The sequence below is a fragment of the Rana temporaria genome, chromosome 5, assembly GCF_905171775.1.
Source record: "Rana temporaria chromosome 5, aRanTem1.1, whole genome shotgun sequence".
Lineage (NCBI taxonomy): Eukaryota > Metazoa > Chordata > Amphibia > Anura > Ranidae > Rana > Rana temporaria.
Window position 1 is genome coordinate 384,868,281 of NC_053493.1, and position 15,973 is coordinate 384,884,253.

General features: G+C 42.6%; 1 protein-coding gene across 2 annotated transcripts in view; it reads right to left on the bottom strand.

The window, feature by feature from the left end:
- Positions 1–15,973, bottom strand: part of EXT1 (exostosin glycosyltransferase 1) — a 404,130-nt gene that overhangs the window by 60,417 nt on the left and 327,740 nt on the right. For both annotated transcript variants that reach the window (XM_040354883.1, XM_040354882.1), the window contains one exon: positions 1,872–1,991. In XM_040354883.1, the coding sequence (XP_040210817.1) occupies positions 1,872–1,991 (120 nt within the window). The remainder of the gene's footprint in view (positions 1–1,871; positions 1,992–15,973) is intronic.

The window sequence follows — 15,973 nt, forward strand, 5'->3', positions numbered from 1 at the left end:
CTGTGATTATATATATATATATATATATATATATATATATATATATATATATATACATACACACACACACACACACACACACACACACACACACACACACCCTTCCAGTGCCACTTTTGATGCAAAGACAATCTGATTTGTAAGCGAACACCTCTAATTATATAATACACAATAAGAATTCCTCCCTAGTGAATGTATTGTGTCTACTAGGCTGTTGTATTTCTCCTTCATGTGTGACCAACATCCTCTAGGTCTACCTGGGGACATATATAACCCACATAAGCACTATTTCAGGTTGCCTACACAATTGACAAGTAAACTGACAGATGTGATTAATTCACCTCTAGGCTGTCTTTATTTTAAAATGTTGTGATTTTGTTTAAATACTACCATGATACATGGTCCCCTAGTTTCTCTTCCTTTTTTTTTTTTTATTTGCAGATTTTAAGAAAATACAGACTTTTCAGAAAGCTTTAACCATTTTCTACACATCCAACATTACAATTCAGTGCTAGCGAGAGGCACTTGCATGGCCATATGTAATGCAGCGGGGGCAAATTAAAGGATTTGTATAAGCAAGGCACAAAGTTTCCCCCTCTAAAATATGTCCTAACATATACAGTAAAACCTTGGATTGCAAGCATAATTCGTTCCGGAAACATGCTTGTAATCCAAAGCACTCGTATATCAGAGCAAATTTTCCCAAATGGAAGCCTCCTCAAGGGGATTAGAAGCAAAATCCAGCAGGTGCTACAGCGTATAAAAGAGAAGAGTAGCAATATGGTTACATAGCATATGGACACAAGCTGTCCACATAGACCGTCCTCCACACTGCCGACTCTTACCGCTGTCGATCTGCAATCTTGACCGGGAAGACTATCCTGCAGTAGAAAGATCTAAAAGCGAGTCTTGAAGCGCTCATGGAATGCAGCGTGGAAGGGGCGAGATCAATGGCGGTGTGGAGGACTGTCTATGAGGACAGCTTTACCCCCGATGCCTGCATACTTATAGATGTGCCGGTTTTAATCAACCACGTTGCTAAATGTTGTACCTTCATTAAAGTGGTTGTAAACCCTTACAGACCACTTTTACCTACATGTAAGCCTAGAATAAGGCTTACTTGTAGGTGCAAGAAATATCTCCTAAACCTAGGCGGTTTAGGAGATATTTGCAAAAGACATGCACCGATGTCTACGACGCAAGTGTATATTGATTGGTTTGTGTAAAAGTTATAGCGTCTACAACATTTATGACATTTTTATTATAATTTTTTTTTTTTTTACTAGTAATGTAGGTCATCAGCGATTTGTAGCGGGACTGTGACATTGCGGTGGACAGATCAGACACTTTTCCAGAGCCATTGACATTTATACAGCGATCAGAGCTTAAAATAGCCACCGATTACTGTATAAATGTCCCTGGCAGGGAAGGGAGTTAATACTAGGGGCGATCAAGGGGTTAAGTGTTCCTTTTGTTAGTTTTGCTTCAGGTGTTTCTGTGGGGGGAGTGTACTGACTGGGAGTAGAGAGAGATTGCTGTTCCTGATCACTAGGAACAGCAGAGCTCTCTCTACTTCCCTGATGAAATGGGGATCTGTCTGTTTACATTAACAGATCCCCCTTCTGGCCTTCTGAGGAGCGATCGTGGGTCGCCGGCAGACATTGTGGTCGCCGGCCACGTGTACATCGACGCAGTGTGCCCCCTATAGCTCTTAAAGCGGCAGACGAAAACCTACGGCGGTTTGACCCACCATGCCAACCTGCTGCGGTATAATGATGGCGACTGGTTAGCAAGCGGTTAAATAAATATTACAGGTTAATTAGGAGACTGAAGAAAATTACAGTGAACAGGTCGAGCGTTTGGTTACTCACCTCTAGTGTTGTCAATACAATCTTCTCAACAGAGGAAAAATAAGCTTCCCACAAAAACTGTGTCTGCTGTCTAAGTGCAAGGATCCTATCGTGATGGATAGACCTGATTGTAGAAGGAATCTGTAAAACAAGGACAGAACAATCAACTGCAGCACACAACACTGTAACCTGATCAAATTAATACACTGCTGGGAGTACGGAGCTGGGCCTCTCAAGTGCCTTCCCGAAGAATATTGTTTTTCTGCCTTTTGTTTATGCTCCTAAAAGCAAGGGAGAGGTGGGGGGAGAAAATGAAATAAATAAAAGTGTGAGTTACAAGTAAATTGCACTTGAGTAGAAAACTTTATTGAACCAAAGCAATTTGACAACAAGGGTCACCTCGGCGGGTCTTGCTGTTGAATAATTCTTCTTGCCACAATGAAAATTGAAAAAAACATTCTCCCTTAGATGGATGAAATAAAGGTCACTGGGGTCATGAAAGAAACACTGATAATACAGAGGAGAGATTCATCTATTACAAGGCCCTCAGGCGACGTTCTACTTCCCTACACGGTGGTGGCAGCCATATTGATCGGCTTATTAATTGTTACACACAAATGAGGCATTTTAGGTTTAGATCTCAGCAAAGAGAGATTCCACCTGGATGGCAAAAATGGGGCGCAAAACTAAAAATATTAGGCTGGTAATTCTATCCATAAAAAGTGACAATACAAAGGCTAAACAATGGTTTAGGTCACACAACGACTCTCTCGTTATTGGATTAATTTATGAAGACTTAGCTAATGAAATTGGTCTTCTAAACCAAACATCTGAAGAAAGAAGTGCTTTTGCCTTCACTAACCCTTTAGATACTTTGTAGGCTCCTTCATGTCTCTAATGTACTATGACTTGTTATGGGTATTAATAAATAAGGAACTAGGCCTAAAGCCAGCCATAAAAAAAAAAAAAAACTAGGCCTAAAACCAGCCATAGACTGTACGAATCTCAGCAGGAACCGGCCGAGATTCAAACCACGTTTAGCAAAGCTGAATGTACTTTGTCGGGATACAGCCCTTTGGATGCCTTTACCCGGCCCTTGGGGCACTATTCATCCCATTGATACGATACACTATTCTGCCCGCTGACAAAAAATGGGGCATAATGCTCGTCACCGACACCAATAATAGGGCGTTCTTCCTCCCCCAATACCAAAGATGGGGCACCGTTTACTCCCACTGAAGCCAGGAAAATGTTCTATTCCCGCAGACCACAATCTGGCCCCTCTAAAGTCTGAAGGACAGTAAACTGGCCCTGTGTTTAGAAAGTTTGGAGACCCCTGGTCTACACCACACCTCCCAACTTTCTGATATGGGAATGAGGAACACCTATAAGCAAAAGTATGTAGGTATAAGACACACACCCTGCCACGCCCCCCCCCCCCTTTAAGGGGAATTGTACAAAACAAATGATTGCTTAAATCCCCCAAGTGTTTTTTTTACCCCTACTATTACAAATGCAACCATTTAGAAATCGGATAAAAAGCATTGTAAAAACATTTTTTGATGCATACGTAGTGCATTTTATATACAACTATATAGATGAGACGAAAATGAGGGACACATGAGTAAAGAGGGACTTTGCTCCGAATGAGGTACAGTCCTTTGAAATCAGGGACAGACGGGCGCTTTGGTCTACACCAGGGTTTCTTCACCAGGGCTCCTTGAGAGGTTGTTGGGGGCTCCTTGAGCAATGAGCAATTTCTGCCTCTCAGTTAAAGTGGTTGTAAACACTCTTTTGGTGGGTTTGGACACCTCCAAAGTCACTCAGCTGTTTTCAGTTTGGCAGGCGGATATTCCGACGCTGGCTGATGAGGACTGGGAGGAAGGTATTCAGCAGTACCTCTCCCTGGTGGTTTCTGCCAGGGACCGGTTTACTCAGCTCAAATTTCTACATAGAGCTTATTTCTCCCCCCAGCGCCTGGCTAAAATATATCCGCAACAAAGTCCCATCTGCCCCCGGGGTGGTGAGGAGGAGGGATCATTTTTTCATGTTGTCTGGTCCTGTTCTGTGATACAAACTTTCTGGCAGGGGGTGGTGACCGTCATTAGATCTGTCAGTAAGTTAAGTCTGCCCTGTGACCCTTTTCTATTGCTTTTGGGGATAGTTGAAGCACTGAATTGTACTCAATCCAAGAAACTCTTTATTTTCTATGCAGCCTTTTATGCTAGGAAGGCAATCTTGCTATGGTAGAAGGAGTATCCCCCTCCACCCCCAAGTACAGCAGTGGAAAGCTTTAATTAATGCGGCCCTTCCTCTGTACAAACTCACCTATCTGGGTCGTAACTGCCCGGGGTAGTTTGATAAGGTCTGGGCAGCATGGGTTCATGAGGAGCAACTGGTATTGGCTTAGGAGGGTGGAGTGTCAGGAGTGCCTGGTTTTCCTTCTTCAGTATTGCGGTTGACTGCTGTGGGAGCCATGTGGGGACCTTCTAGGGTGCAGCTATGGCCATGACTCTCCCTGTGTTGGGCACCGTGTGGCGTGGCCTGTCCTTCCCCCCGCCCGCCTCCCACCCCTCCCCCTCAGTCTTGCGCTTCTTGGTGCAGCAGTGGGGGTCTTCCCCTTTGCCATGGAATGGGAACCCATCTTCACCTCCTCTACCCCCAACTGTTTGCCTAGTTCCCACTCCCCATAATCCATGTAGCGGGGATCATGGTACTCTCAAGTATTACTACCCAACGGACTTCCGATTAGAATCCTATGCTTTGAACCACTTGTTTACGGTTTCCTTGATGAGGTATTTTTGCATGGATAATCATCTCATTGTGTTATATGTACGAGATCTTACATAGGCACTGCTACTGTTATTACTGCTCTATGTATTACCATTGCCTGATGATTTTTCTTTGTTTTTGTTTTACAAAAATAAAAACTTGTTGTTAAAAAAAAAAAAAAAAAAGTGGTTGTAAACCCTTTATAACCACTTTTACCTACAGGTAAGCGCCTAGATTACGGCTTACCTGTAGGTGCTCGAAATATCTCCTAAACCTCCACGATTTAGGAGATATTTGCAAAAGAGACAGGCGCCGGTACACTTTAGAAACAACGATCGTGCCGTCTCTAAAGGAGATTGTGCTGATGCATAGTAGCCCATTATGCTTTACCTTTGCAGAGAAACAGAGGAAGTAAAACCCATCAGGGTTTACTTCTTTAAGTCCCTTTGATACCATTTATCTTTTTAGATATCTTTAAGGGGGTGATTCTTCCCAATGACCACAAGTGTAAGGAGCATTCTTCCCACTGACCATCACAGTAATGTATTAGGAGCTGCAGATATACAAAAATGTTTTACACGGGGGTTCCCTGAGACTTGCCTTATTTCAAGGGTTCCTCTGTGTTGAAAAGGTTAAAAAAGGCCACTGAACACATCCCAAGGAGTGCGATTCCACCTTTAGGACTTTTATCAATAGGTGTTTTCCAGCATTTGACAATCATTTTAAACATATTAAATGCAGGTTAGCAAACTCCAATTGACTTTATTTAAGAAATCCCCAAGACAGCTCACAGGCTGCGTTTGACCTGCTCTGCATTGCGCAGTGTTACTTTGGGCACAGCTTGTGCTATTGAGGTCCTCTACAAATACCTGTATTAAGGCTCCAAGAAATGTAGTACCAAGCTGCTTTCCCTCATTTTAAATCTATTCCATTACATTAGAACAATGGCTCATGGAAGGACACTAAAACATGTATCTGCTTAGGCAGAGGCAACATTTTCAAATACCTTGTAAAATCCCCTGAAAAATACGGTATTTTGGCATACACAGATGAAACGCCTTCATTAAATTGGACGGCTTTATTACGAGGCTTGTTGCTAGACAAATCTCATGGATATAAAAATGATCCATGTTTCAATTTAATGCACATTACATGACAAAACTTGCAACAAAAGAGTTGTCTAACTAGTGAATATGTAAATAAGCCATCCGTAACAAAACAAGCGGATAAATACATTCCACAAATATTAAATAGATCGCTTGAAACAGCTGTTAATTAACCAAATACTGGGCAGCCATCCTAATGTAGCATACAGTTAAAGGCTACTTAAACCCAATTTAATGCTTAGCAACCAAAACCCACCTCAGGCAGAGTCTGTTTGCAACATGCTGCCAACAAAATATTGTAAAAATAAATGGCTTAAAAATGATTGTCAAATTGTTCTCTGCAGCTCTGCTTTACAAACGATGAGAACATGAAAGAGATGTGGCATTTTGCACCGGATTTAGAAATAGATTAAATTTGAACCCCTTCCTGGCGGCGATCTGTATATTAATAATATTCCTTAGCAGGATGCCCTGTTGGATATATTAATAAACCTCCTCTCTTTCTAGAGCTACCAGCTTACACTTTGCGCAGCTGCTGTCTCTCAGTATCAGTTAAATGCAACAGATTGGGTGCCCAAAAACAATCAGGAACCAATCATGTGATCACAGGGTCAGCTATGACATAATGACTTAAATGCAGAGGATTCACTGGGGGGAAAAAAACAGAAGCTTCAGCCTGTAGATGTGCAGGCTGCAGTGTTTATCTGTGCTGCCATCTATTTAATAATGTAACTGTCGGATACAGTTCCATTATTAAAAAATTGAATTTCTTTTGTATTATTGCATGCTTTTATTATTACAATAATAAAGCATATCAAGGTTTTACTTTATTAAAACAACATGACAAATAGCAGCCCTATCTTACTTGGGTATGCAAATTATCCATAGAGGTACTGTCACATTAGCGGATACAGCTACATTTAGCACCATCATCTAGAACATAAACCCATGATCACAAAAGAAAACGAGATTCCAGTTTAACTAAAAAAACTTAAATGAGCTGTTGCAATATCAACACATGCCAATTATCACTTTACCCGCTTTTCTTGTGTTGGGACAGCATCTAATCTGCAGCTTAGTATCCGAGACCCCACCCCAAACCTATGCCCACTATCTGAGTACACAGTCCGCATATAATAAAGTACAACAGTGAGGAAGACTCTGGGCAATGCTCTACAACAAAATATATGTAACTAGGTCGCCAACAGAAAAAAAGCCTTCTTTAATAGATAGGCCTATAAAGAAAACTATTCCCATAAGAGAAATTTTAATTTTTTAAATATTTGGTTGGACATGTAACCAACATTTTAAAGAGGTCAGCAATTGCAGCCTTCATATTACTGACACAATGTGCTTTTAAAAACCCTTTTGGGCGAGTGAAATAAAAAGGCTCTGATGACCTTTTCCAGTAGGATAGTTTGGTAAACTTGGGAAATAATTTAACACCTCTATGATGGCAAGTGGTCCAGGTCCTGAGGCAGTGAAGCAAATCCAAATCATGATGTTTCCTCCACCATATTTCATCATGGGGATGATGCTTTCATGTTGGTAAGCTGTGTCCTTTTTGCGCCATACATATTGCTGTGTATTATTCCCGAACAAGTCAACTTTTGCTTCATCGGTCCACAAAACATTTTCCCAGTAGCACTGTGGTTTGTCAAGGTGCTCTTTGGCAAATTTCAAGCGCACAACAATGTGTTTTTGGAGAGCAGCGGCTATCTCAGTGGTGTTCTGCCATGGACACTGCCTTTTCAAAGACCTACGTATGGTAGACATGTAGGTCCAGTAGTTCCAGTGATGCCTTGAAGCCTTTAGCTGTTACTCTTTGGTTGTTCTTTACCTCATTGAAGATTCTGCGTTGTGTCGCGAGAGTCATCTTGGCAGGGGGCACACTTCTAGTAAGAGTAGCCACAGTATAAAATTGTCTACATTAACAGACAATATGTCTGTCGACTGACTGATACCAAGGCACTTTGAGATTTTCTTTGTATCCCTTTTTCAGCCTTATGCAGATCAACTACTCTTGAGCGTATGTCTTCAGAGAGCACCTTTTTGCGAGGCATGGTTCACATCAGCAGATTCTTCTTATGAACAGCAATCCTAAAATGTTTGAGTGTCTTATCAAAGTAGCTCTAAACCACACCTCAAAACTCATTTCATTAATTGAATTCCAGGTGCGCAAACAACTGACTCCAATTAGTGTTCCTTGAAGTAATTAGTCTATGGGCTCACTCACCTTTTCATCTAATATTGTGAATGTTTAATGGGTGAGTTCAATAAAGATATGAGAAATTAGAATTGTATGTGTGTTATCAGCTTTGTCTATTGTGACTTAGAGGAGGATCAGATCACATTTTATGGCAAATTACTGCAGAAAAACAGTCAATACCAAGGGGTTCACTACTTTCTTCTTGCCAATGTATGTGCATTTAATGTATTTAAGGCATGCAATTTAATAATAAAAGCCTCCTCCCTTGGGTAGACATTCAAGAAGTCTGAGTCTGCTGCAAGGTGCCACCATCTTGGATGTGATATCAATGGCCCCAGTAGACTCAGAGTTGATATCCAGTGACACTCTATAGCAGTGGTCTTCAAACTGTAGCCCGGGGGCCAGATGCAGCCATTTGCTTGCTTTTATCTGGCCCTTGGGGCACTATTTTATTTACAGACACCAATGAAGGGCACAATTCCTCCCAATGACAGGAATGGTGGGGCACAATTCCCACCAATGACATCAATGATGGGGCACAATTCCTCCCAATGACACAAATGATGGAGGATTTTCCACTCCCACTAATGCTCTGGCATTTTGTACTCCCAATGACCACAGTCCGGCTGAGGGACTGAGTAAACTGCCCCTTTGTTTAGAAAGTTTGGAGACCCCTACTTTATAGTAGGCTCCTTCTCTCCTGCTTTGGCTTCTACATAAAAGGTCAAGTAGAAGGAAGAGGGGTGGCAAAAGAGGCTAGACCAGCACAGAGAGCAATTAGACACTTCCAGAAGAGGAGACAGCTATGACGGACAAGGAGGAAGAGTACTGTGCTGGAGAACTGACCTTCCTGAAAAAGTCAACTTTGCTAGCAAGCACTCAGGCACCTTTCAAGGCATGGTTTATGAAAAGGAAAAATGCTTCAACTGATCTTTTAAAATACTTGATTTTTCAAGCCTTGTTGGTGACAGGGCATCTTTTATCATGACTCATCGCTCTAACGAGGCACTGCATACATTTTAATAGTAAAATCGTTAAAAGGATGTGTGAAAACAACTGTTGTAAATTGCATACTTAGTCTCAAGGCGCCCCCAAAAATATTTGCATTACTAAAAATTCTGCAGAAATAATTAGAAATTGGTAATTGCCCGCAAAAGTAATTAGGCAAAGCAATAATCGTATAAGAACATTAGACATAAGAAAAATAATAAACAGAAGGAGAGGGAAGGAATTAGGCACTTGTAAAGACGCTGGGTCTCGGAGCTGCAGAGGAAAAACTGAAAACTTCCTCATCTCCTCTAGAATGGGAAATGAAAACGTGTGACTAAAGGAGAAAAAAAAAAAAAAAGTCATTTCCCAGGGCAGATATTCGGGCTGGCTGCCAGCTCCTTAAAAACCAGCGTTAATTACGGAACAGTAGCTCTTCAATATGGAAGCAGCTGTACAGAAATGAAGTGCTACAATACAGGAGCGCAGGGGTCAGGAAACAACAGCTCCCCAATATCCAGTCAGACTCTCTTAGGAGCAGTTATGCTGGACATGTAATTATTAAAAATGTATTGCAATTGCGTTGATTCCTTCTTTGGCGTTTCCCTCAACTCAATGCTGCGTAGATAAGATGAGGACTACGCTGCAAGGTTTAAAGCATAACTCTGTTTTTTACAAGGACACCAGCCCAAACACGGGCTGATGTACACTATATTACCAATAGTATTGGGACACATGCCTTTACACGCACATGAACTTCAAATGGCATCCCAGTCTTAGTCCGTAGGGTTCAATATTGAGTTGGCCCACCCTTTGCAGCTATAACAGCTTCAACTCTTCTAAGAAGGCTGTCCACAAGATTTATTTGTGGCAGTGATGGTGAACTTTGGCACCCCAGATGTTTTGGAACTACATTTTCCACGATGCTCATACACTCTGCAGTGTAGTTGAGCATCATGGGAAATGTAGTTCCAAAACATCTGGGATGCCGAGGTTTACCATCACTGGTCTATGGGAATATTTGACTATTCTTCCAGAAGTGCATTTGTAAGGTCAGGCACTGATGTTGGACTGGCCTGGCTCAGTGTGTCTGCTTTAATTCATCCCAAAAGTGTTCTAGGTCAAAAAGGTTGAGGTGCAGGACAGTCAAGCTCCCCCACCCCAAACTCGCTCATCCGTGTCTTTATGGCCCTTGTTTGTGCACTGGTGTGCAGTCATGTTGAAACAGGAAGGTGCCATCCCCAATCTGTTCCCACAAAGTTGGGAGCATGAAAGCGGAGGCCGTAAGAGTTCCCTTCACTGGAACCAAGCCCAACCCCTGAAAAACAACCCCACACCATAATCCCCCCTCCACCAAATGATTTGGACCAGTGCACAAGGCAAGGTCCATGGACACATGGATGAGCAAGTTTGGGGTGGAGGAACTTGACTGGCCTGCACAGAGTCCTGGCCTCAACCTCATAGAGCAGTTGTCATCAACCCTGTCCTCAGTGCCCACTAACAGGCCAGGTTTGCAAGATAATTGAAATACATCACAGGTGATATCATTTGCTGCTCATTGATTGCAGTATTCTAGTCTGCATTTCCCCAAGGTAATACATAAAATCTGGCCTGTTAGTGGGCCCTGAGGACAGGGTTGATGACATCTGTCAGAGCGGAGACTGCGAGCCAGGCCTTCTGGTCCAACATCAGTGCCTGACCTCACAAATGCAATTCTGGAAGAACAGTCAAACATTCCCATAGACACACTCCTAAACCTTGTGGACAGCCTTCCCAGAAGAGTTGAAGCTGTTATAGCTGCAAAGGGTGGGCCAACAAAATATTGAACCCTACGGACTAAGACTGGGAGGCCATTAAAGTCCATGTGCGTGTAAAGGCAGGCGTCCTAATACTTTTGACAATATAGTGTATGTGCCCTTAAAATGGAACTAAACCCATCGATTTAACAGTTTAAAAAACAGCTACATTTTCGGCTAGTGCTACCAAACTGTCAAACCATCAAATGTCTGGTGTGATAACTGATCACACGTAGAGCATCATGGCAGTTGAAGACCAAACAGAGAACAAGATGGCAGCTTCCTTGACTTAAAACAATAGGAGGGTTTAGTTCCGCTTTAGGCTGCATTCACACCTGAGCGTTTTGTCGCCTGAAGCGCGACGGAAAAAATACATTATTCTCTATGGAGATGGTTCACATCTCCACTACAAAACGCCTGAGGCTGAACGCCTGAAGCCCAAACAAGTTCTGGACCCTTTTTTGTCGCTCGAATTTGGGCGTTTTACATTGGTGACCCTAGACCTTTAAAAAATCGCGGTAAAAAACGCTGCGTTTTGCCGCTACAAAGCGTGGTAAAAACCGCCGCGTTTTCTCGCGGTGCAAAACGCTACGCTCAGGTGTGAATGCAGCCTAAATCTGCCATGAAGATCCTTGTTCAGGCATTTACTGTTACAGGCGGACAATGCTTTGTCCCTGTCTGCTACTGGATTGTCACCTAGTCACATGGACTTCAGATGGAGACTACAAGTGGCCCTTTCTGTACATATTATAATGCTTGCATCCTGCATTGGAGAGATATCCCCTTCCTGTGTGGCCATGTCAGGACAGAAGGTGAGGGGAAATCTCAATGACAGTGCCACAGAAAGCAATGACCAGAGAAAGGTTCCGATCCTCCCTGGCTCTATCCAAAAATGAAAAGGTTTTTAGCTGGATTTTCATGTCTACGGGAGGGGCTTGTTGCTGGGACATGATCTACGGGAGCTGAATTTGTGTGATTTCAGCAGTTATTTTTCATCTTCACGTGCAGCGTTTTTTTAAGGATCGCACTCTGTATATACACACACACAACAGTTTTATCTAAATTTATCTGCCAAATGTTATCATTGCCAGAAATAATCCTCATGCAGGCAGAAGGACTAGGTCTTGCAGCAGTTGCTATGGTTACAGCAGGCCCCTGCAACAAGACCCACTTCATAAAGGTATAGAATACTTCACTCCTGGGTTTCTCCATCTTTCTGATTAAAATTACCCGACAGTAAATGCAACTCTGTTCCATACACACAAAAAAAAAACAGCCAACTTGTAAAAGAAGATAAATGTAGTCCTAATCTAATCTAGACCCTAATCTCTCTTCTCTAATCTTCTCTGGCAGAACTATACTTATCGAAGGATCTTCAGCATTCAACACATAACTTCCAGAGTTGGAGGTCTGCTTCCCCTGCTGCATGCTGTGGTTTCACCCGACAACTTCCAGAGTTGGAGGTCTGCTTCCCCTGCTGCATGCTGTGGTTTCACCCGACAACTTCCAGAGTTGGAGGTCTGCTTTCCCTGCTGCATGCTGTGGTTTCACCCGACAACTTCCAGGGTTGGAGGTCTGCTTCCCCTGCTGCATGCTGTGGTTTCACCCGACAACCTCTATATATATTATGTGACTACAGAGCTGTACTGACGGAGCAGCCTTTGGGTGATACCACAAAGGGCAGCAGGGAAATTGGGCACCACCCCAGATGTATTGGATGTTAAAGACGCTTCAGTTGATGTGGCTCTGCAAGGAGGAAAAGTCAGGAGTCGCCAGGACTGGTAAGCATTATTAATCTTCCATTACAGGCTTGCTTTTTATTATGTTTTAGTAACGGAATAACTTTAAAGTGGGAGTAAACTCCCATGGTTGACATCTATAGGCAAGCCTAAAATACGGCTTGACTATAAGTACAGTAAATATCTCCTAAACATGCACCGTATAGGAAATATTTACTTGTGAATGGGCCAGTGACATCACTGGCGCATGCGCACTGAAGGAACAGCCACCCAGGCCGTTCCTTCAGAGTCCTGGGCTGTGAATAGCAGCTTGTATGCGCAGGAGTGACGTTATCACGGTGTGACCAATCAGATGGCCAGAAGACGCGAACCCGGAATGAAGACCGGGTGAAGATGGAAGCCCTAAGGTGACAGCGCATCGCTGGAGGGCTTAATGTTAAGGTAAATGTCACATAAGGTTCTAGTTGCAATGCAAACTAGCACATTATAACCTTTACCTACCATTACCTTGCAGGTTTAAAAAAAAAAAAAAAAAATTGGTTTATTACCGCTTTAACCAATTGTGGATCTTGGGCGTGCTACAAATGCCCCGATTTTTTTTTTGTTGCACCTGTCCTCCAACCTTCTTAAGGTCTGCTGGCAATTCAAAGCTGTCAATATGACAGCCGGGAGTTGCTATATAAATACTGTCATTATTCTAGCATAGACATTATGATACAGGAATTGAAAACATCACGCAGACCTGAAATAGAGAGATACCAAGTCACGTTGCTACTCTGCATCATTCATCTGCTTTGCTCTGCATATCATGTCAGGTAAAGCAACCTGGCAAGAAAAAAAAAAAAAAAAGGGGGGGGTTTCTAATTAAACCAGAGATCTTCAAACTACGGCCCTCCAGCTGTTGCGGAACTACAAGTCCCATGAGGCATTGTAAAACTCTTACATTCACAGACATGACTAGGCATGATGCAAGTTGAAGTTCCCGAACAACTGGAGGGCCACAGTTTAAGGACCCCCGATTTAAAGCCTTAGGGCTCTTTTACACAGGCTTTCTGCTCAGATCCACCCGTCTTTTTCAGGTAAACCTGCTTTGAAGCTCCATGTAGATCTGTGGGCAGGCTAATGTAAACATACTTGTGTCCGTCTGCCCCCACCTACCTTCAGGTTCATTAAACCGCAGTGCAGATCACACCCCGTTCATGCGAATCGATGCAGGTGTGCAGGTTACATTAACGACACCCTGAAATCTGTTCATAAAATCTGTTCATATGCAGAATCAGATCGCACAGTTCTGGTGCGGCCCAAAAAAGGTTCTGCACATTTTGTGATTTAAGCCATACAGAATAATGGCTCAAATCCGCACTGCTGAAGATTCGCAACAGGGAATGTGGTGCGATTCCTGATCAAAATCACATGCGGTTCCCCGCACCACATAGTATGATGACTTTTTTTGTATTACTTTGTTCTCTAAACAAGCAGGATTTCCCCTTTTGGACGAAGTTCCACTTTAAACAAACTACTGCAAGCACAATACCATGGCGTGCATTTTCTGAATGGGCTGCAGTATTAAAGCAGAGGTCCGCCAAATTTATTTATTTTTATAAGACTCAGCAGCTACAAATACTGCAGCTGCTGACTTTTAAAATAAGGACACTTACCTGTACAGGGCGCCCGCAATGTTGGCACCCGAAGCCAATCTATCATTTAGACAGCGGGCGAGGGGGGGGGGAGAGAGGAGCATGAAGTTGCCCGCGAGTGGCTCGGGTATCTATGCCAGGAAGTGGGAGCAAAATACCTGTATTGCACAGGTATCTGCTCCCCCCTCCCCCCTGAAAGGTGCCAAACGTGACACCGGAGAGGGGAGGGTTTCCGAAAAGCGGAAGTTCCATTTTTGGGTGGAACTCCGCTTTAATAGTATGGCAAATAAATGAGAGAGGATAGCGATATCTACTTTACGTTCTATATCAATCCCTAAGTCTCTGAGATGGAAGAAGTATGAAGGGAAGTTGTTGTAAAGGTAGAAACTCATTTATATATATGTCCTGGGTCAAAATATGTATTGGAAGAAAAGGGGTCAGAAAAGCAGCCAGACTAATAGCAATTTTAAACGGAAAATGTCAGCAACAGTGGCGCCCATGTTTCTCTCATGACGGGTTTACTTTAAAGGGTTTGTAAAGGAAAAAAATGTTTTATCTTAATAGCTTCCTTTACCTTAATGCAGTGCTGTTTTCATGTCCTCATTGTTCGTTTTTGCTCTTAAGTTGCTTTAATTCTTCTCTGATCTCCACACTTCCTGGTTGTCTGTTTCCCGATAACCACAGTGCTGGGAGCTTTCTCTCTGTGGTCACTAATCAAGGAGGTGTGATTACTGTGTGTCTAAAACCCCACAGCACCTCCCCTTTGGATCAGTTTTGTTTTCCAAGCCATCACTGCCCTGTATGGCTCTGTACAGCAGAGAGGCAGGAAACAACATGCAAAAACGAAACCACAGGAATATTATATGATTGATTTTTATCTATTTTTAATCGTTTTTAAAAGGAATCATTTAACTATTATGTCTCTATAACCTGTAAACAGTCATTTCAGCATAAAATTTTTTTTTATTTACAACTCCTTTAAGCTAGCTGTGCACTTTTTTTTGCACCTCAATGCCATCATTAAGAACTTCACTTGCCGTACGAAGCCTAGAAAACCGTTCCTGCAGCTGCTGAAAGCAGCCGGGAGAGAGGAGGCGTAGGGGCAGCCAGAGAATTAACACATCTACTTTTCTCATTAAAGAGAAGGTGTTAATGCATTGGCTCCAGTATGCTTTAATTCCCAGGTCTGTCATGTTCCCGAGGAAGCAGAAGCCGGCAGGGATTAGCGCTAAAGGTCAATACTCTGCAGAATTCAGGTACCACAAATGAAAGCTTTTCTGCCCGAGAGCAGGAGGGCAGTTAAAGTGGAATGTACTACAGTAAGGAAGATGTGTGTAAGAATGGCAGGTGTGGCGATGATGATGCCGACATATAAGCATGCCATTATTTTGCACTTAAAACAATGGAACATCTCATCAGACATGATCTGTACATTAAACTCTGTGCATTATATATTAGTAGCATACAACGTGCACCTGTTGTATTAGGAATAATATAAAGAAGGCAGTTGTCATTAGTTATTACAGTATATTCTAGTGTCAAGTTTAAAGCTGAACTATAGCAGAAATAAAACAATCTATGCATCTTTTAATTACTACATACATTTTTTTTTTTTTTAAATAAGCAGTGTAAGTACCTGACTGACTTGGTATGGACCGTGTGCCCTATACAGCAGAACTCAGACTGATAGAAGAAGAAACAGCACAAAGAGCCAATCAGTTGTGATGTAGTGCAATGAGACAGCCGCTTATGCTGTAGTGCAAAAACATACTGGTAGGAGGAGAGAGCAGAGCTGCTTTTCCTTTTACTGTCCAGTCATGGTGAGGAAGAGCTAATAAACTGCAGCAGAAAAAAATAGGGTCTCCTCTGCTGCCAGA